The following is a 23,172-nucleotide window of genomic DNA, read 5'->3' on the forward strand; positions in this document are numbered from 1 at the left end:
AAAAGAATCCACAGGATTCCCCTAAGCAATAATCTAATGAGTAGTTGATAAGTGGACCTCTGTGGATAAGAGGTCCCTAGGTACCAGGTTCACACTGGCCTATGAACTTCTAGGCTCAAATCTACCTCTGGGAGAACAGCAGTTGGGGGTTGGACACATTTCCAGATGCATCCATTGCCTTTCCTATGGGAGCGCCTCCCTAGGGCCCCACTGAAGAAGGCCTTTTTGCCTACAGACACCTGCAGCCAGGTCTGCCAGCTGCAGTGGCGTTCTTCACACTGCAATTCACAACCTGTGCAGACACATACAGCCTTATAGGAACATTAAAAAAAAAAAAAAGGAGAGAGAGAAACCCCATAGAATGAAGAGGCTAATGAAGGAAAATAAGTTAGTGCTCTCGGGGCTTTGGTTTATTGTATCCAATACAATTCTAAGAGATCACAATGAGTAACAGTCCATAAAGGACGAGACTGAAATATCAGAGCCTAATATTAACGTTTGCTTCTCAAACCCATAAAACACTTGTTCCTTCAACCACTGAGCTGATTATCAGCTTCATCCAGGCATCCCAGCTCGGAACACTGCCCATTCCCGAGGAAACCAGAGCATGCTGCTGTAGCCACAAAGAAAGACAATCAAACAAGTTGTCCTTCTCGGTTAAGTTCATAAGAACCTCGGTTCTCTGAAGAGGTTGTGCTTAAAAGGCTGATGATTGATGTGTGTGTTGTTGGCAAAAAAAGAATCTCAAAAATAAAGGCTTGTCTCAAACCACATTATAAAAGCAATTTTGCCGAGTGGAGCTGGGGTAAATTGGCTCCATTCAACTCTAAGTGCCAGACTCTTCCCGCAGCTTGGAAATGCTTAGGAGGTGAAGAGAGACGATCCATGACTTTGCAGCTAGATTCTGGTTTTCCAGTGGCAATATTTGGCAATGTCAGCCTTAGGGTCTCAAAGAGGAGACCAGAAGAGTAGGGCTGAAAATTCACATTAGAATCTTGATCTGGGGTCGAGGAAGCATATTCAGCATTATCAGACAGTTTTAGATTTGGAAGAAAAGATACTTGCGGATCATCTACCTGCACCCTGCCACAGACGGATGGATGGACAGACAGACACACACATACATACATACACACCAAAAACCGCAGAAACTGAAGCTCAACTAAATGTTGGCTTGTGGACACACAAATGATGACGGTTCTGTATTGGTGTGTGTTTGCGGTGGGGGCAGGTTTGGAGACCGAAAAACAGAGTAAAGCACAAAATAACCAAGTTAAGGGCCTTTTTTTGGTGTGGGTGGTGGGGATGGCAGAAGAGAATATTAAGACTTTTCTTTTGGGGGTTAGGGAGGGGAGGGGTTAGTCACTGTTTTACATACTAAAAATAATCAGAGATTTTTACACTGTTTCTACTTCTACCACTCTTTCTTTTTGTTTTTTTTTTGGGGGGGGAAGTAAGGATTTATTAAGAACATCAAGCTCCAGGGCATTTTTTTTTTTTTACCATATACCTTTAAAAATGTTTTTTATCCCCAGAAAAATCCTTATCATTTAAAACCAGATATTCAAATTATATGGCTAACATTTTTAGCTAATCAACTCTTCAGCGCTGATTCTAGAAAACAACCTTCAATGGATCTTTGAATAACGGAGATCAGCCCCTGATACGAGTAGTGTAGTTAGTCACACCTCTAACGTTCAAGCCGCAAGTTGTGACGTTTGAAAGAGGCGAGGTCTACGGTCCTGCATTATCAGAATTTGTCGTATTTTCAGTGCTACTGGGTTGCACGTTATCTGCGAGGTTGTGTGCATGCTCAAGAAATAAATCAGTACACTTAATTCCTTAGTCAGCAATTTAATTTTTGCTTCCAACAGTTCATTCTCTTCCTTGAGCTGACTCTGCAGCGTATCCTGCGCGTTCTGCTTGGTTTTCAATGGGCTCTTTTTCACCGCCATGTTGTTCCTCTCTCTGCGCTGACGATACTCGTCACTGCTGCGATCCATGGGCAAACTCTTTTTGCTCTGCTTGCCTGGAGGCACAGCTTTGCCTCCGCCCCCAGGGCTGGTGGGCACCAGCTGAGGAACCTGCTATAAGCCGCTGGCATGAGCCCGAGTATGGATGACACTTATTCCGTTCACGCCCGGGTACTGTTCTGCTGTGATACCTTGCTCATTTGGGCACGCTCCCTTGTTAACACAGAACAAGTAGAAATGAGGACAAGGTGATCAATGGTTTGATCTGCTAAGAAATCTTCATATGTACCTGCACCTCCAGCCCGCCCCTCCCCAAGTGGCCTCCATTCCCAGCGGCCCTGCACGGCGTGGCCTGACCCGACCCAGGCCTCGCGGTCCGCCAGTCCTACTTCTACCACTCTTCTAGACAAGGTAGGCACTTTGAACTCAGATTGTCTGGGCAACTTTAAAAAATATCCCTGGCTTCCCTGGTGGCGCAGTGGTTGAGAGTCCACCTGCCGATGCAGGGGACACGGGTTCGTGCCCTGGTCCGGGAAGATCCCACATGCCGCGGAGCGTTTGGGCCCGGGAGCCATGGCCGCTGAGCCTGCGCGTCTGGAGCCTGTGCTCCGCAACGGGAGAGGCCACAACAGTGAGAGGCCCGCATACCGCAAAAAAAAAAAAAAATCCCTTATTTGTGAATGTTCACTGAGAATTCCTCCTCTTAGTCGCAGCTCCTTCCTGCCCTCAAACTGTTGAGATTTTTTTCCTGACTCAGGACTTTATTCATAATGACTTTTTTTCTGCTCCGTGGCATGTGGGATCTTTCCGGACTGGGGCATGAACCTGTGTCCCCTGCATCGGCAGGCGGACACTCAACCACTGCGCCACCAGGGAAGCCCCATAATGACTTTTACAATTCTACTGGGGACAAACAAACAAACAAAAATAAATCCCCTCACCCCAACTAAAATCTTTGTTCTCAAAAATCTATCTGCCTGAAACATGAAGTAGATAGAGTTCATCCTTAATGCCCTGGGCACATCCAGCAAGAGGGTCTCAGTCCCTGACTGATGGACAGAAACAGAACAGGCCCTCATTCTGTGGGGTGATGCATCTTCCTATTTCCCACAGGGCTTCTGAGAAAGAATGTTCAAGGAGCCAGAGCAACAGCCATTAGAAGTCTACCAGTGCTTTTCAGATATCAGCAAAAAGCAGAATGCAGCTGTCTGGCAATCAGTAACTCCCTAGTCAAACAGAAACATTTCTTCAAGCAGCAGCCTGTGACAGGTCTCAAAATCTTTGTTGCAACATCAGCTGCTTAGATCTACAGCAGCACTGATAATGGGTGCTGTGACATGTCCTCAGTGATTTCAAATAACATTTCCAAGCCTGTCCATAAATGCCACTTTACAGTCCAGGTCAGAAGGGCGTCCCCTGAATCATCAAAGCTTATTAAGAGTTTTCAATCTAGTTTTGGCTTTCATTCTACGGGTTGGCTAGATACTGAAGATGAAACACAAAAGAAGTGGAGACTGTCTTTCTCAATGCTGAATTTTAAATATATATTATATATGATAAAGTTTATATATTACATAAAATACATGTTATATATAATATATAAAATTATATATATATTATATATTAGCATTAATTTCTAGTGCTATATATAAAAATAGCCTGGTGAGTTGAATTTTTAAAAAAAAAATTTATTTATTATTTTTTATTTTAGGGTGTATTTGGTCTTCATAGCTGTGCGTGGGCTTTCTCTAGTTGTGGGGAGCAGGGGCTACTCTTCATTGCGGTGCGTGGGCTTCTCATTGCGGTGACTTCTCTTGTTGCAGAGCACGGGCTCTAGGCACGTGGGCTTTAGTAGTTGTGGCACGTGGGCTCAGTAGTTGTGGTTCGCGGGCTCTAGAGCACAAGCTCAGTAGTTGTGGCGCGTGGGCTTAGTTGCTCCATGGCATGTGGGATCTTCCCGGACCAGGGCACCAACCCGTGTCCCCTGCATTGGCAGGTGGATTCTTAACCACTGTGCCACCAGGGAAGTCCCTGAGTTGAATGAATTTTGAACTCTCATGTAATTTAATCCATTTTTCCTTCATGTAAGCATTTATTCACCCACTCATTCACTCACGTATTCACCTAACATTATTAAGTGCCTTAGTATGTGCCAGGTCCCAAGATGGTGCTAGGGATTGACAAGGCACAGTCTCCACCCTAAAAGAGCGTGGTAAAATGGAAGATATTGACAGATAGATGGAGAATTACAACCCACTGTAGTAAGCCCTCCAGGGGAGATTTGTACAAGTTGCTATGATAGGAGAAGAGAAACAATTTCAATACTTGCTGAGGAATAAAAGCCAGGAAATGGAATATCTACAGGTCAGAGCTAGATATACAGCTGATGGGAGGGTAGATTATTATTAAAAAAACCCCAAAAAACTGGTCTCAAAATGTCAGTCTGTGGATAGGTACAAATTCATGAGAAAGAATGATTTCTCATAAAGCTAAATGAATTCAATTAAAGAGCTATCTGTTTTTCTGAGATCATATACTTTTAACATCCTGTTAAAATCACCCATTACTTTCTGATATCAAAGTGGGAGGAGATGGTAACTGTTTTGCATTTGGTTTTTTGTTTTTTTTAAATTTATTTATTTTATTTATTTATTTTTGGCTGTGTTGGGTCTTTGTTGCTGCACACAGGCTTTTCTCTAGTTGCGGCGAGCGGGGGCTGCTTTCCGTTGTGGTGCGCAGGCTTCTCACTGCGGTGGCTTCTCTTGTGGAGCACAGGCTCCAGGTGCGCGGGCTTCAGTAGTTGTGGCATGCGGGATCAGTAGTTGTGGTTCAAGGGCTCTAGAGCGCAGGCTCAGTAGTTGTGGCACACGGGCTTAGTTGCTGCACGGCATGTGGGATCTTCCTGGACCAGGGCTCGAACCTGTGTCCCCCTGCATTGGCAGGTGGATTCTTAACCACTGCACCACCAGGGAAGCCGTGTATTTGTTTTCAAAGGTCATGACCGAACAAAAGAAAAAGCTGGCAACTCTATGTTGGTTTCCAAAATTTTTCTGAATATATACTGGTCATGAAATTTAAGATATATATATATAAAATAAAATATAAAAATATATTTTAAAACTATATGATCCTATGATATAAAAGACACTGGGAAAGCAACCTTTGTCTAAAAAATGTGACCCTGGTTAGGGAAGGCATAGTAACAGGAGGCTCAGTATCAAGTGGATTAAGCATTTGGGGAGGCCCAGGATGAGATTACTGAAGGAGAGTAACTACTCACCACACCCCGGTTGTTCTTCAGTTCGCCATGACAACACAGCACCTTTGAGCTGTCAATCAGGGAGTCTTTCTGGCCTTCCTCCAAGTAAAGAAGTCGCTCTTTATAATAACGGCATTCAGATTCTCCAGTCTTGGTGTTGATTTCTGCCACGATTCCCTGAATGATGTTTATCTGTGAAAACAAAAGGAAAGTATGGGGAAAGTCAGCAAACCAATCACACCAACAAGGCCCAGGTACTCAGCCTAGAAAGTCACTAAGATACACTTGGATCTAATTCTGGGATCATGTTATCTAAGTTGCTGCTTTGGGAAAAGGGAAAAATAAATAAATGCTTTTAATATACTGTATCTATCCACCCAAACACCATCTATACATGTACACATATAAATACATACAATATATATTCATTTGTATACACACACATATTTGTATTATATATAAAACTAATGTTGATGCATAATTTTATATGAGTGACAGAGATAGAGGTATTGATTTCAATGTGCAGGACTTAATAATCACTAAGCTCTATATTGCACATTTCTTAAAACATGCTCACAATGTTGAAAATGTAGGCATTCAAAAAATGTGGCCAAGGAGAGGAAAAGTAGAATGTAAGAGTCTAGAAAAGGGATTGCGTGGTCCTTGGGGATTTGAAACCCAGTTTCAAGGTCTCTCTATATGCACTTAATCTAACCTACAAACAATATTTGCAAATTGGGTGTGAATAAACGGTTTGAATATCTTTTTAGTGACAAAACATAAATGATTTATGAAAGACAGAGAACTAGGAATGGAAACAAAGGACACTAGGAGTAAGAATGGGGACAATTTGTCTATATACACTCAGGCCCATACCTACAGCACACGTGAGTAAATTAGGGGTAGAGGGATTTCAAAGCAATGGTGGATGCATTATTGTTTTTGTTTTTTTGCTTCTTTTGGCCAGGCCGCTCGGCTTGTGGGATCTTAGTTCCCTGACCAGGGACTGAACCCAGGTCCTCTGAAAGTGAGGAGTCCTAACCACTGGACCACCAGGGAATTCCCTGCATTATTGTTAAATTCAAAATGAAGCAAAACACAACAACAAGAGTACAACACTGAGACATGTTCAGTAAGCATTTATTCCAATGTAGTGTTGTTCTATAACATGAACAGTACATCTAAAAGTTAGAAAATTCCAGAAAACAAAGGAGCAAGAAATTAGTTGAGTAAAAACTCAGTGACACCAATCCAAGGCAAAGTAATGACTTCTTCACCAGAATCCTCTGTCCCCTAATAGTGAAAAGACCAACAGTCCCATCTTTCTTGTGCTGGTATTAACGGAAAAGAACGTAACAGATGAGAAATGTCAGTAAGGCCTCTTCTTGGTCACATTTACTTAATGGAAAAACAAACCAGTCTCTGAAAAGCAAGGTTTTAAAAGAGGCTTTTACTTAGTGAAAAGCTACCAGACTTTGTGTTCAAGTGGTAGTGAATTCTAAGATTGTTAAATGATCATTTTTCATTTGCCTTCTGCCCAAAGCAACTGGATAAAAACTTCTACCCAGAAAAAAAGAAAAAAACAAAACAAAACACGGGGCTTCCCTGGTGGCGCAGTAGTTGAGAGTCCGCCTGCCGATGCAGGGGACAGGGGTTCGTGCCCTGGTCTGGGAGGATCCCACATGCCGTGGAGCGGCTGGGCCCGTAGGCCATGGCCACTGAGCCTGCGCGTCTAGAACCTGTGCTCCACAACGGGAGAGGCCGCAACAGTGAGAGGCCCGTGTACTGCAAAAAAAAACCCCCCAAAACAAAAAAAAACCTTCTACCCAGTTATAACCTTGGCATTTCCATGCAAGTTTGGTAGAAGATCTTACAGCTTTGAGCTGAGGTCTGGTGACTGCATCCTATGGACAGAGGCATAATCTCTACACCTTTGTAGCTACTAAGAGTTTCAAAGATCATTTATTTACTCTTTTCTCTATTTCCTGAATTTGGATGGTAGCACTACTTTGATAATTTAAAAAAAAACATTACTTTTAAAAATACAGGCTTTTTATGTCTTCAAATAATTTTTTTGGTCTTTGATGTCAACCTAATGTTTAATATAAGTCCTGTGAAATTAATCTGAGTTTCACTAATACACAACAAGTAATAAATGGAACACTTTGGTGTACAAAATTTCTGTTTCTTTTTTACCCCTTTTGGTTTTCAAAGATGACTAATTATTTATTGTTACTTTCAAAAACAAACAAACTGGGCTTCCCTGGTGGCGCAGCAGTTGGGATTCCGCTTGCCGATGCAGGGGACACAAGTTCGTGCCCTGGTCCGGGAAGATCCCATATCCGCGGAGTGGCTGGGCCCGTGGGCCATGGCCGCTGAGCCTGCGCGTCCGGAGCCTGTACTCCGCGACGGGAGAGGCCGCAGCAGTGAGAGGCCCACGTACCCCAAAAAAAAAAAAAAAAAAAACAAAAAAAAAACAAACAAGAAATTTCACAAAATATTCTAAAGCTATGACTCATCCTTCAAATTAATTCAATTAATGTTGTTGAGCATCTGTTCAGTGTCAGACTAGGTGGTGTCATTCAAAGAAATGAGACACGGTCGCTGCCCTCAAGAAGCTTAAAATATATGGGAGGTATCTGAGCAATTGTTTTATGTCTACCTTATCTTTCTACTTTACTACCTTTTTAATATGTAGTGAAATCCATACTTTTTCCTTGTTTTTAATAATTAAAAAAATTTTTTTCATTTATTTTTTTGGCTGTGTTGGGTTTCGTTGCTGCGTGTGGACTTTCTCTAGTTGCCGCGAGCAGGGGCTACTCTTTGTTGCAGTGCATGGGCTTCTCATTGCGGTGGCTTCTCTTGTTGCAGAGCACGGGCTCTAGAGCATACAGGCTTCAGTAGATGCGGCGCACGGGCTTAGTTGCTCCCAAGGCATGTGGGATCTTCCTGGAACAGGGATCAAATGCGTGTCCCCTGCATTGGCAGGTAGATTCTTAACCACTGAGCCACCAGGGAAGTCTCTCCTTGCTTTTAAAGACCTTTGTGGGGCTTCCCATGTACCTAGAGCCCGTGCTCCGCAACAAGACAAGCCACCATGAGAAGCCCGCGCACCACAGTGTACATAGCCCCTGCTCGCCGCAACTAGAGAAAGCACACGTATAGCAACGAAGACCCAACGCAGCCAAAAAACAACAACAACAACAACAAAAAACACCTTTGCATTAATTGCTGTGGTTCATCTTATCTGCTATTACTAGGTGTACCCGGGCAGCTGGAATTAATCAGTACTTGAGTCAATTTTCTGAATTTCCTGCAAGTATCCAGGAAACCAGAAGGAACATGTACTATAAGCATAAAGATATGTTCATTTCCTAATTTAACTCAGGAACTGAACAGCAGGCATTTCACGTGAAGATTAATAAACTCAAAAGCCACAGTGGCTCCTTAGGCAGCTATGACTACTCTCAAATGCTGCTTTTCTCTCAGGTGTTTGAAAAAATAAAAAGAGACAAAAGAATGGAAACAATTGTTGTTATTCCATATTCTATGTCTATATTTATCATAGTAACTCAGGGGTTGCTTTCATTTACTGAAAATATTATTTTGTATTTATACTGACCTGTATACCATGAACTAATCCACCTGCATACCATGTCTAATCTCTCTGCACTGCTTCTTGAGAGGAATTTAATTCGCAGAATTGCAGAGAGGAATAAAGTTACATATAGCAGATTGCCAATAGCAAACAGTCATGGTAGTTGTGCATTTAAATTAAATTTATTGTTGCATCTCTCATTTGGGTTCAAACTGAAGGGCAGGGGCTGGTAAAGGAACATGATAAAAGATACCCATAACAGAACAGGGATTAAACCCACACATGCTGGAATCGTCATCCTCAAAGTAGAATCTGAAGGTCCTGTCTGTCTAGTCCCTTGTGCAGTAATATCATCACTTGTCGGCTCCCGATATGGACCAAGAATAGCAGCCTTCACTGCTGTTGCATCAAAAGCAGGACTATTCTTCTCATTGATTCCAGTGATATTTTTTTAAGGAATTGGAACAGTGGCAGGCAGAGGGAAGAGATGGTCTGCAGGATCATTTTCTGGCTGAAACAATCCTTAGAATTTAAAACATTAAACAACCAGATCTGGAATATATGAATATCCAAAGTTCTATTTTAAGATGTTCTCTTTGGGGGGAAATTTCTATCAACACTCCAAAACACTATTAAGAAATTCTCATACAGATGTGGTAGTTTACCCACTACATTAAAAGCAAGACCTTTCTTTAGATCTAATCATAAGACTGAACGCTTGGTGCAGAAGCAATTTACTTAAGAGTTCCTTGATTTTTCCCTTTTCATAGGTAGAAAATTTATTCAGGGCACATATAAGTCAAGCTACACTGGTACTGTGGGTTTTATGGTTATCAAACATTCACAATGCACTCAGGAGTACAGGGCTAAATATTTCTGTTCATCTAGGGTAATGCCACAGGGATTTTGAAAAGAAGGGGGAAAAACTGCTGTGCCTATATAGTGTAAATGGGCATTTAGAAGGCTTGCTTTGCAGACATTTTCAAATGCAGGTATACTATGCTTCACACATAAATCTGCCTGAATAACCAGGTGCAGATTCAACTTTCTAAAATGGCATCACATTTTATGCACGAGGGAAACTGGTGCATCCTTTCATATTGCAAACAATCATATTCTTATCTGTTTTTAAATTTAAACTTTAGCTCACTGGGTGTTTTTTAAAACAAAGCATTATTCTTTCATGCTGCATATTAAAAAGAAGAAATCTTTACCGTAAAATTCAGAGCAGGCTTGTTTGCTTCAAAAAAGTAATTATTTAGACTACTTTGAGCTCCCTGTTGTTCTCATTTCTACAGACCACACACTTGCTGGGATGAAATATGGAGAGAAAGCAATGCTATTCCCAGTAATGAAAACAGACACGATGAAGTGAGATGGGCTTCATCCCTGGTGTCTGCATCCCCCATCATGCTGGACTGGTACGCTAGTTGGTATGTTGGGCCTGCCAGACACATCAAACACCTCTTGAATCAGAAGAGGGTCTTTCCTTATTCTTCTCTATCTCCACACGGACAACTGGCCCAGCTCTGTACCAGTGAGCCCCCTCCACAAAGTCTGGTGGCTAGACAGCTCTCTGCAATTCCAAAGGCAACAGGGGCTTAAAGAAGTAGCCAGGCTTTCAGCTCCATAGGATCATAAAGAAGTGGAAAAGTCATAAGATTTGCAGTCTACACTGACAAGGTTCAGATATCAACTCCATTACTTGCTGGCCCTGGACTTGGGTGAGTTATTTAGCGCCCCCAAGCCTGATCTGGAAAAGGAAAATGGCCCTAACATGAACAGGTACCTCACAAGTTATTATGAGGATTAAATGAGATACATAACCCATAAGGCAATTACATAAGTTGATTTACTAGATGTTCACTCTACATGGCAGCAGGTGTTACTATTATTATTGCTGTTGTTGTTACTACTTACTATTAAGTAAGTTAAGTCTTTCTCTGGGAAGAGATAGGCAGTTTGCTCCACAGGCTCAAGGCTTCTGATTTTCTAATCACCTTTGCATATCACCTTCTGTTATTGTCCCAGATCCAGGCAGGGAATGAGCTCTTTGAACTGGTCTCTTAGCCTCCATACCCACTGCTGACTCCCTAAGCAGGTTGCCAAGACCGCACATCTGGACCACCGCAGCATCCTCCCAGCTTGCTTCCCTGTCCCTAGTCTCCTCTGTCCCCTGTCCTACAGATGAAGAGTAACATGTCCAAGATTACACAGCTGGTCAGTGATGGAGCTGGGATTTGAACGTTGAATCTAAGCTACTTAAAAAACAAAAGCACAACAAAGGAAAAATATCTCAAATTGATATTTAAAACCCCCTATAACCAATGTGAACCACCACCCTCTGCCCCTTCTCCTGCTGCTTTCTGAGTATCGTCAACCCCAGGCAGACTGATCCATGGCATTCCCTGGCATGACCTGTCCTGTCCTTTCTTCACACCTTTGCCCAGGCTATTTGCTCCTTGGGCCTGTCATCTCCTGTGCCCTGCCCTGCAGAACACCACAATCAGAACTGAGCTCTCTGGGAGAATGCTCACAGTTCACCATAGTCTCACAATATGGACCCCATTTTTCCTGGTCTTCTATTGCTGCTACGGAAGAATCCGTATTTCCCAAACCACCCAGCCCCATACTCAGTACAGTTGCTGCGGAGTAGGTTTGACTAGTCTGCATGTTTCAATCTGGGGCCAAGGAGAGCTGGGTCTTAAATGGGTGTTGACTTCACAAATGGGCTTTGGTAAAAGGTAAAAGGCAACTCTCATTTGCTAACTAAACAAAGCTATTCAATTTAAAATCTCCACAGAGATCTTAACCCTCACAATCAGCAACTGTAACAAACAGATTATAGAGTCACCTATATAGAATCAAGAAATTTTAGAATTAAAGGGACTTTAGAGTGCATTTCATGTAAATACTGCACTTTATAGATTATGAATAGTGCTGATTTGCAAAATCAAAACATGGTTAATGTCAGAGCCAAGCCTGGAACCCAAGATTCCTGAGTCCTGGTACCCAGGAACCCTTCATCTTCTAGCCATTGGGGAAAACAATAAGGGTAGACAGAAAGAAACAAACTCACAGCTTCTTCCAGGTGCTGCTGATCCGGATTATCATTTGGTGTGTGCCTCAAGATTTCTCGAAGAAGCAGAGGGTATTTCACCAGACGGCTCCTTGGAATATCGAGGAAATTCCAGAGATCTAGTTTGCGGCTAAAGGGGGATTCTAAACATCGCTGTAGGAAATCTTGGACTCGGTGATCTTGTTTTTTGTGGTCCAGCAGAGCTTTGGCAGCTACTTGATTGCTGCAGTAGCTGTCGTAGGAGCTGAGACAAGGCAGCTAAGAAAGGAACATTAAAAGAGGGTTGGAGCATTAAAATAATTGTGTTCTGAAGCTACATGCTAACATCACTCATTGGGACTGAACAAAACCTAACTGGTCTCCAAGCCTGGCCAACATTCCTTTATCTAGATGGCTGGAGGAGACAGAAATGGAATCTTTAAAAAGGCAGGCAATGGATAGTTCTTTAAGCTCCTGCTTGCTTGCACAAAGTTATTTTCTTAGTGGCATGTTTACTTTCTTGATTGTTAATACCTCAATAATTTGTTTGCATTTCTGCCAATCTAAGCTAGACACAAAAGAACTGGAATTACTGTATATGCACACAATTCAGAATTTTCCTAAACTGGAATTATTGCATATGCAAACAGAATTGTCCTAAACTTTCAAAAGTATCTGGTGAGAGGAAAGTCTCCTATATTTTTTTAAATACAGGTTCTTTTAGAATTATTAATAAGAAACTAATCTAAAAGACTTAGTGGCTCAAAAAGAAAGGAGTCAGACTCCACAGCCTAGCCCTTTGCATGGCCCAGTGCAAGCACCTCTACATCAGTTTTAAGGTACCTGATTCCAAGGTGGACCAAATATAAAGAACTCCAAGAAGTTAAAGCAAAAGTATAATTACTAAAAAATTAGATGCAGAAAGCACTTAGAAACATCTTTTAAATTAGTTCTGACAGGCCAGAATGATTCTTGGCTACACCTAATGGTTAACATCACAATTCCATGCAAAGAACAATTTAAGCTTAAAGACTTTGGAATACTTCAAGTCCACTATTTTCCTTCCAGAGAAATACTACTTTCCCTGACATGTCCCATCAGTCACATGGTGCAAACAAGGAGTCAGAGACTCAGTGAAAGCGCTGCTCATCTCCCTTTTCCACTCCTCCCTATGATAGCATCCTCATGCACGGGTTGTCAGCTTCCAGAAAGTCACTGGAGGCAATAAAATGCAGCCAATGGCCCTGCTGTGTTTGCTTCTCTCCCTGGACTAGGAAGCCGCTTTTACCATAACACCTCCTCTGTGGAGGGATTCTTTGCAAGACAGTGGCAAGAGGGTCTTTCATTTCTGCATCCTTAGTACTGTGCAATGGGCCTACTATACAATAAACATTGAAAGTTTGTATTCTGAATGAACAAATGAAAGAATGTTTAATGGATTACCAGATTAGGTAATATTTGATGGTTTGTGAACACAGCTTAAAAATAAGTTGTGGCAGCATCTGAACAATGGGTCAAAGTTTAACTATTCTGCTATTTCTTTTATACCTTTGTTTGAAATTATTTTCAGTGACTGAAACCAAACAAGATACTATGAAAGTAATGTTTTAAAAGTTCACTGTTGGGCTTCCCTGGTGGCGCAGTGGTTGGGAGTCCACCTGCCGATGCGGGGGACATGGGTTCGTGCCCCGATCTGGGAAGATCCCACATGCCGCGGAGCGGCTGGGCCCATGGGCCATGGCTGCTGAGCCTGCGTGTCCGGGGCCTGTGCTCCGCAACGGGAGAGGCCACAACAGTGAGAGGCCCACGTACCGCAAAAAAAAAAAAAAAAAAGTTCACTGTTGAGTTTAACATTCTTTGGAAATGCCTACCTTCTTTACATGTTATTAAAAACCTCTATTTGCGTTAAAAAGAATTACAGAAGTTCTTTTCTCAATGTTTTATTTGAAAGTAATGATAATTGGTGCTTACACACACAGACACACAGACACACACGCACACACAAACACCCTGGATGTGTAATGTTTAAAAGTTCACTGTCGAATTTAACATTCCTTGGAAATGTCTACGTTCTTTACATGTTATTTAAAAAAACCCATCTATTTGTGTTAAAAAGAGCTACAGAAATTCTTTCCTAAATGTTGTATTTGAGAGTAATGATGATTGGTACTTACACACACACACACACACACACACACACACACACACACACACACACACACTCTCTCTCTCTCTCCAGATGTGGCGCTGTGGCTTGTAATTTAGATCTTCAGAATTAATTAAAAAGAGACTCAGGCCCTCTTATTTTCATTTCCACTTCCTGGCTTTTTAAAAAGACCTGGAAATGCCCAATGTTTTCATTATGGAGAAACAAATCAGTAGTAACCATCAGATGTAAACTAGCAAGGAACCCCAACCACACGGGCCGCTTGCTGTCCAATGGGCCATTACCTTCTCTGATCCTGCCGCCTCTGCTGCCGTGGCAACCAAATCTGGCTCTGGTCCTGTGTTCACTGCTCACAGGGTGCTCATTTCCTGACCATAACCTGAAAAGCTATGTGGTTCAGCCCACTGGCTAGAAAAAGCCACAGGTGACCTTTAACTAGATAGGGAATGAAGAATATACACATCTTGGTTCCAAAATACGCTGTGATAACTCAGTAGTTAAGACGACAGACTCTGGAACCAGGGAGTATCATGTTCAAAGCCTAACTCAGACAGTTAATAGTCAGGTGACCCTTCAGAAGCCTCAGTTTCCCCACTTACAAAATGCACATACTAATGTCCTCTTTTAGTGAGATACTGCGATATGGCAGATAGAAAGTGTAACAAGAGCTTGGCTCCTGGTTAAGAATCGGTAAGTAATAGCTATTATTAATATTATTATTATTTAACCCTAGAATATTTTCATTGAAGAAACTGTGGTTGAGAGAAACAAAACTACTTGCTCAGCTGGAGACAAAACCAGTCTGAAATGTGTTTGGCCTCCCCACCACCCTCAAAAGCTCTGAACTATTCACCATCTCTTTAAGTAGACTATCAAGAATTTCTAAGGGAAACTCTCAGCCTTTTTTTTTTTTAAGAAATTCTTTCTATCTTCCTAACATGAAAAGTGATAGAGCAAATGTATTTTTTTGCTTCCGTGTACCCTGCCTCTCTCTTTGGAATGAAAATTTAATGAGAACCCAAATTAACATAAGAACTTGCTGCCGTGGAGACTTGATAAATTACCTCATTTCTGAAAAAAACATTAGCATGAAGATGTCACTTGGGAAGTTGTTTCTTTATGAGAAGGGGAAGCTTATGAGAACAGGCCAACCTATGGTTACTGATCCTCAGTAATGAGGGTGGTTCCCTGAAAAAAACCCACCACTCTGTTTAAGGTCTTCAAAGTAACTGATTCATTCTAAGGTCAAAAGGACTGGCCAGGGCTATCTCACTTGGGAAACTCACTTGTTTAAAAGGGTTTTTTTTTTTTTTTCACTTTTTTCCTTTGGGGGGAAAAAAAATCAATTTTTCATGGGTTGAATGGGCTCTGACTTTTCTCATTCAAAGTCCACTAAGATGTTTATTTTGTTCTGTTAAAAAGACCAGAACGCAAACAGATGTACCCCTTGGTTTACAATTCCCACTCACATGGACACATCTGCAGTTAAAAGAGGGAAAACATTTAACTGCTCAGGACCGTTTCTCATGAGGTCTGGTAACAGTGGGCCAGTTGTTTAATTTTACGCTACTCTTCAAGCTGCAAGTTCCCATTTGATGTGGGAAGTGTCCAGGTAGCAATGGACCGGCATGGTCAAACTTCTTTGGGGTATGTACAGAAAATGACTGCAAAATCTAACCCCATATCAAACTAATTTCCTAATGAAGTACACTTATTTCAGAAAAAAAATTAGTAACAAGGCAAATGCGTTCATTTTTGCTTCTGGCATGAACTGACAATTTGTATATGACGTCTGAGGAAACCTTGTAGTTCTACATTGCCATCTTGTCAAAAACAGAGGGGTCATCATGTTATTCTGGAGTTGTGCCCTCACTCCCACCAAAGCAATCCACAGACTGAGGAAGTTTAAGAAACATTGAGCCAGACTCTCTCTTCTCATTACACTTCCTCTGTCTCCAGCTAGCTAACTCTCTTTAGAGAAATTTATCTGTGGGCTAATGAAGTTAAGACATCTAACATGGCTCATAATAAAATCAAAGTCAAAAATGTAAGATGAATGATCTCTCCTGAAATATTAAGGCATGTTTTCTAAATTATTCATCTTACAACATTACTTGCCTTTCAGATACCCTTGGGATATTTTAACCGCAGTGCTAAAATTGACTCCTGAACTAACCTGGAGCAGGGGTGGAACACTCGAGGACTCACAGAAGGAAACAGAAATGCATAACAGGGAGTGGTGGGGACTGTGGCAAAATAGAGAGTGCATGCCTTGTCTAAAATAAATTACAACTGAACAACCACATTATGCACTCAATACACCACCAGTTCAGCCCCAGAACCATAAATTAGAACCCGTAACCTAAAGTCATAGGTGATTCCTTCAATTAGGAAAGGGTATGGGTTATATTGGGATAAAGATCAGCAATAATAACCAGCTCTCCTAAGAAGTTACTTAGGATCAGATATATGCTAAACACTAACAACATTTATGAAATGACATTTGACCATAAGAGGTTTTCTGTGTAGCATGAATAAAAGCTTTCTTAGTGATGGACAGGAAGCTGTACATACATTTTCACTAGAATAAAAAATGTAATAATTATATTCATAATTGGCCTGATGTGAATATTAACTAGTTTTACTTTCTTTAATATGAAACTAGTAACAATTTCACGTGTGCCTTTACTTCTTTTATTGTACAAAGGCCATGTTATCTTTAAATGCAGTACATTTATAATAATAAAATTGTGTCCATGCTTTGAGGAGATAAAGGCTAAATGTAATGATAAATTTTACTAGAAATTTTACTAGATATTTGCTACTACTATTTTACTAGAAATTTGCTACTTTAATTTTTTCTGATGTGAAACCAGTGTTTGCCAATAAAACAAGTCTCGCTAAAATGAAACTCCATCTACATTGATATTGAAATTTATCTTCAGTCAAGACCAGAGAACTTTTCTTACCCAGCCCACGAGGATGGGGCCAACGTGCTCAGTTGAGCCATCGGGCTTCCGTACATCTTGAAGCTGACTAAGGAGGTCTGGTAAAAAAACAAACAGAATGCTTATTTTGAATGCTTATATGAACAGGCCTGGGAGATTTTGGGTTACTCACATTATTACATAACCATGACTGGTTATAAGACAACTCAAGGCTACAAGTCAAGACTCATTCTGGGAACAAAATTATACCTTCGTGTAGAGGAATCAGGGAGTCCAGTGTTCCAAAAATTTGATTCAACTCTTGTTCTGTCATTATGGAGAGTTTCAGCATGGGGTCATGATAGGCCTGCACAAGAAGGGCAAGAGATGGAGGCAAACATTTAAAATCAGAGGAAGTAAGTTGCTAATGTAAATGCCTCCTGAGAGGCCCTACGCAATAACAAAATATTTGGCTCTCCCCACGACTTCTCCCATAATGCTGCACAAACAGCAGATGGGTGTGGTTGGAGCAGATGAGAATCCAGCATTGCCTTGAGCCTTTTGTGGTTGTTGATAAACCAAAGCAGATTTTTTTAAAGCTTCTTTTTTTAAAATTCTAGTATATCTTACATCTCGGAAAGGGCACAAATCCTAAGTATAGCGCAGATTTGATTTGTATAATGTTTTAAAAATTAACTTTATTGAAGGTCTAGCAGCTTGAAAAACTCCCACTTTATACAAAATTAGTTACTAGCAGGTTATTTTTCAATTAGTCCATATTTAAACTAAGTAAAGGAAGGGGAAAAAAAAGGTGCTTGGTATCCTTTACTATGGATTTGAAGCAAAGAGGGCAAAATCTCTGCCAATCTTATTACCTCTCATTAATGACAATTAAACCACATGAACACATAAATATATCCAGGGCACTGCAATAGAATACAAACACTCAGACCGCACAGTCCCTGCCTTAAAGGAGTTTTATAAAGCTAATTGGGAAGATTAAAAAAAAAAAGGCATGGAAAATTAAAAATATGTTTAAAAAATAGTTCAAGATTAAAAACAGGACAGTTATCACACTGCAGCAAAAATTCATCAAATCATAACTGATCTAGAGGATTGGAGAATTAGAGGTAGAATGGCTAAGGGAGAATTTAAAGATGAGCTGCTTGGCATAGAGAAGGAGGCGGTAAATACTGTTGAAAAAAGTACTGAGACTTGAGTTTGCTTCTGGAAGATAGGTGGATATGGATGGTTGAAAGGAAAGGGAAGGGTTTCCAGGAAGGTAGGACCAGCAAAGCAAAGGATAGAAGTGAAAAAGGGAAATCTTGATGCAGGAAGGAGGAGTTGGACTTATGACCAGAAAGATGTCTGCCAGAGTTAAATGCTTTCTTTTTCTTTTTTTTTTTTTTAATTAATTATATTTATTTATTTTTGGCTTCGTTGGGTCTTCATTGCTGCGCATGGGCTTTCTTTAGTTGCGGCGAGCAGAGGCTATTCTTCGTTGAGGTGCACTGGCTTCTCATCGTGGTGGCTTCTCTTGTTGCAGAGCACGGGCTCCAGGAGCACAGGCTCAATAGTTGTGGTGCACAGGCTTAGCTGCTCTGCAGCATGTGGGATCTTCCCCGACCAGGGCTCGAACCCGTGTCCCCCTGCATTGGCAGGGGGATTCTTTTTTTTTTTTTGCGGTACGCGGGCCTCTCACTGTGTGGCCTCTCCTGTTGCAGAGCACAGGCTCCGGACGCGCAGACCCAGCGGCCACGGCTCATGGGCCCAGCCGCTCCGCGGCATGTGGGATCTTCCTGGACCAGGGTACGAACCCATGTCCCCTGCATTGGCAGGCGGACTCTCAACCACTGCGCCACCAGGGAAGCCCCGGCAGGCGGATTCTTAACCACTGCGCCACCAGGGAAGCCCCTAAATGCCTTCTTTGTCCTCCCCACCTTCCTCCTCCTCAGCCCGGCCCAAAACTCAGTTTCTTGGCTGCTTCCAAGAAAAGCTTGGATAGCCATTTCTCAGGAATGCTACAGATGGGATAAAGTTGGACTAAGGACACTTAAAAGAAGGGAAGTATCTTTACAACCCTCTGATTTTTCAAGGAGGCTGTGAGTATCAGATGAAGGATTCTGGATTTTACCCTCCATGGGGGTCAGTGGAATGGAAAGGTTTTCAAGGAAGGCTGTTGTCAAGACTACACAGACTACAAGGCATGAAATTCCTCTCCCTTCCCACACACAAAGTGATTAAAAACAAGTTTCCATATAAAAGACTCTAACTTACACGGTAGTGTGTAGTTGCCTCAATGAACCACTTTACCCACTTACGGGATTCAACTGACTTTCTAAGACATGGTTCCAGTTTCAGATGTCTACACACTCTCTCCCAGGGATGAAGGGGACCTGCATGTGAGACTTCTAGGACAATGAAATGCATGTGAAGCCAGGCCCGATGAATACTTTCTGATTAAACTGAAGTATTCTTTCAGGTGCATCAGAGACATGCAGAGGAGAACCCCTAATGGTGCCAGGTCTAGAGCCTTCCTGCTTTGAGACATTTTCCCCACTACTTGGTTTGTAGGTTCTTCTCAATTTTTGATGACCTGTCTTAGTCATAGAATGAGTACTAATAAAACACAATCTTAGAACTGTAAAATTACTCAGAGGAAAAAAGCAGGAGGTGACTCAAAGGACCACTGGATTCGAATGTACCTTTTTTGCCAATTTCAAGTCCTCTATTAAATCTTCTTCTCCTTGAGAAAGCTCAAAGATGGCCTGCAAGGAAAGGTAAAACACATTTACTGAACTTTCCTTTCATTTTTGAGACCAAATTCAACTGATGCTCAAAGCCCCAAATCTACTTATTTCTTAAGGATATTTTTTTTTTTTTTTTTTTTTTTTTTTTTGCGGTACGCGGGCCTCTCACTGTTGTGGCCTCTCCCGTTGCGGAGCACAGGCTCCGGACGGGCAGGCTCAGCGGCCGTGGCTCACGGGCCCAGCTGCTCCGCGGCATGTGGGATCCTCCCGGACCGGGGCACAAACCCGCGTCCCCTGCATCGGCAGGCAGACTCTCAACCGCTGCACCACCAGGGAAGCCCTCTTAAGGATTTTTAAAGGATTCTTAAAAAGTTAAATTGACCCGAAGCAATTGCATCTAGTGGCTAAAACCTACAAAGAAAAGATTTTGCAAAACTTCTGTGTAATGTGTCTATTTGTTTGTGGGAGAAAGAGTTTCCACATATGTTTCTAATCCAACAAATCATATTTCATTTACACAATTATGATGCAGCTGAACAAGATGGAACTATTTTAGGTAAAATAATTAGAGTCTGAGCCATGGATTCCATGTCTCTTTTGTGAGTGGCAATCATAATAAATGATTCGGGGTCTGTTCTCAGTGATGGACATGGAATTATTATTAATTGGGCCATCACAATTTGTCTTCCTTCTATTCAACAGAAGGTAAAATCTCAACAGAAAGCTTTATTCCCATCAGCCGCTTGTCTTAAGGCTGTGTTGCAGGAAGAATCCGATATTTTATCACTCTAGATGTCTGGTGAAGTTAATTCATTCTAACTTACTTCTTGGCCCCGCACTGCACAATAAATAAAGTTACAGGAGCTGGCTGTGTGCAAGAGCGTGTAAATGGACGCAATGATTTGCTTCTGTTAAGCCATCATAATTTAGGAGCGATGATGTGCGGAACACTCCTTCTCTCTCATCTGACAGTCTCAACTGTTGGCAAACTTTATGTTATTAAAGAACTACATGCCTGTGGTGACTACTACGTTTCTTTCAGACCAGAGGGAAGAGGTGAGCAGGCTTGGAGAACACCTCCATCCCCGGGGTTGGTGGAGAGCAGGACAATGAATGTGCTCCCTGGCCCAGCGGGCAGAGGCAGAACACTGCACTGGAGGCCAGTGCATGGTGACCCCTCTCAAGGCCCCCAGTAAAGCTTCCGTGTCATGCCCTCCTGGTACTCTACTTTGTTTAACCTTTTATTTTGAAATAATTAGACTCACATGAGAAGTTACAAAAATAATACAGAGAGGTCCTGTATAGCCATTACTCAGCTTCCTCCAATGGTGGCAACTTACGTAACTACAGAGCATTATCAAAACGAGGACAGGGGTGGTTGCAGTACAATTAAATATTTTTACTTGGACCTTCCTCAGATTTCCTTGTATGTCTGTTTTACCAGAGCGCAATGTGGCCCCCAAGAGAGGAAAACCACAGAACCCCACACTGGGATACACCACAGTCAGGCGTCTGTGGAGGGGGTGGGCAGCACAGCGTGGCTGTGAAGACCATGAGATTTGGTTCACCGCTCCAGCTCTGTAACTTTCTAGGGGGGTGACCTCGTGTTCACTGTACCTTAGTAATCTCTTCATCTGCAGAATCAATCCCCCCCTCCTTCCTTCCTTCCCACTGTACAAGTTATATATGCAACTATTACACAGAAAAGTATAAGGAGGAAAATTTAAAATTATCCACAATACCATTTGTTAACCACTGTTAAGATTCTGCCATATTTCTGCAAATGATTTTTTCAGTGTACATATTATTTTTTAATTATTTATTCATTTTTTAATAGACAAACATTGACATGGTTCAAAATTTACAGTGTAGGAATGGGCACATGGTGAAAACTTCCCTCTCACCTCCTCCTTCTCACCACCCAGTTCACCTCTCAGGAAGCAACAACGTTACCAGCTCCTTACATGTCCTTTCAGAAATATTTTATGCGTCTATAAGCAAATATGCGAGCCCGCGTGTGCGCGCACACACACACACACTCATTTTTACGTAAATGGTAGCATACTATACCACCCTATTTTGTGCCTTGCTTTATTCACCTAGCCATACATACATATCATCACTTCTCGTGTTTCTATAGTTACAGAATGTATGCACATTCACTATGGAACCAGGACCTGGTAATAGATGTTCAGGTTCTTTCTGGCACTATTGTAAACATTACTGTGATGAATAACCTTACACGTGCATCTTTTCATCTGTGTACAAGTGTGCCTGGCAGATAAAGTCCTAGAAAAGAATTGCGGAAGTCAAAAACCTAGAAAGTTTTTAAGTACTCCTTTTGCCAGCGTCAGGTTCTCTGCTAAAATAGATATTCCAAGGATTTCATTAGATGATGCACCTTTGAAGTGTTTAGCACAGCCTGGCACATGACAAGTTCTCTGTAAAGTAGTATTATCATAGCCATCTAGGCTACTGATACAGAAAATTTACAGGGAATGAAATTAACTGCATTCCATATTAAAGTTTTCCCCAAAACTGGATCAAAGTTTCATAAACTGAATATTTTAAAATATTCTAGAAGGTGCTATTAAAATATAAGTAAAATGATTATTTCTGTGAACTCTATGGTCCTAAACAGACACTTCCTGATTCATCTTCTTTGTAAATTCAGATTTTTACATCAGTGTCTTTTTTTTTCCCCACATCAGTTTCTTTTAAAAGTCAGGGCCAAACCCACCCAGCTGGATGCTGGTTTCTCAGCTCCTTACAAGGTCTGACATGACCATTTGTCGTCCTTCTATCAATGCAGTGAAGAACTGACTTGGAGACCACGGTGTAGACTCCAGCTTGGCTCTTGCCTTCAGTGTGCCTTGTTCTAGACACACGGGCAACTCCAGGGGTCCCAGCCTACCTCCTGACGTTTGATTTCCTTGGACGTGAGCATCTGATTGACGCACACGTCGAAGGTCTCACTCCACAGCTTGCTGTCTCTCCGCTTCGTGCTCGAGGGGGCGGCATTTCTGGACCAGGGTCTGGGGGCGAGGAGGTCAGGGCGGCTCTCGCTGCGGAAGCTGATGGAGCGCTAAACAATGAGAAAAACAAACCGTCACGGGGGCAGCAGCAGGACTGGGTGGATCATTTGAGTGGCTTCCTGTTACTGACAGAGCATAAATCAGACATTTGCAAGAAAGAGAGGACAATGTCACAAGGCCTGTGGGAAGTAGGGCATTGTCTTGTGCCTACGTGCTAAGGAAAATCGGGCAAGGGGCCGCTTTCAGAGACTTGAAGGGAGTATCCGTTCTGTGAGACCGGATAACCAAGTATACCACAGCACAAAAACATTTCAGGTCAAATGCATGCGCAAAGGCGGCTCTCAGACAAGTGATGAGCTCTACTTTTCTCCCGTGGACACCTCCGCTCTTGAGAACAACAAAGGT

General features: G+C 42.0%; 1 protein-coding gene and 1 pseudogene across 4 annotated transcripts in view; both read right to left on the reverse strand.

Annotated features, from left to right (window-relative positions):
• ARHGEF3 (Rho guanine nucleotide exchange factor 3) overlaps window positions 1-23,172 on the reverse strand; it is a 311,369-nt gene that overhangs the window by 4,389 nt on the left and 283,808 nt on the right. For all 4 annotated transcript variants that reach the window (XM_024746368.1, XM_024746369.1, XM_024746370.1 and 1 more), the window contains 6 exons: window positions 22,647-22,817; window positions 19,688-19,750; window positions 17,253-17,349; window positions 17,025-17,101; window positions 11,910-12,167; window positions 5,254-5,424 (listed from right to left, as the gene is read on the reverse strand). In XM_024746368.1, the coding sequence (XP_024602136.1) occupies window positions 5,254-5,424; window positions 11,910-12,167; window positions 17,025-17,101; window positions 17,253-17,349; window positions 19,688-19,750; window positions 22,647-22,817 (837 nt within the window). The remainder of the gene's footprint in view (window positions 1-5,253; window positions 5,425-11,909; window positions 12,168-17,024; window positions 17,102-17,252; window positions 17,350-19,687; window positions 19,751-22,646; window positions 22,818-23,172) is intronic.
• LOC112400544 (CCAAT/enhancer-binding protein gamma-like) lies at window positions 1,499-2,179 on the reverse strand (annotated as a pseudogene).

This window comes from Neophocaena asiaeorientalis, unplaced genomic scaffold (assembly GCF_003031525.2).
Source record: "Neophocaena asiaeorientalis asiaeorientalis breed wild unplaced genomic scaffold, Neophocaena_asiaeorientalis_V1.1 scaffold251, whole genome shotgun sequence".
Taxonomy (NCBI): Eukaryota; Metazoa; Chordata; class Mammalia; order Artiodactyla; family Phocoenidae; genus Neophocaena; species Neophocaena asiaeorientalis.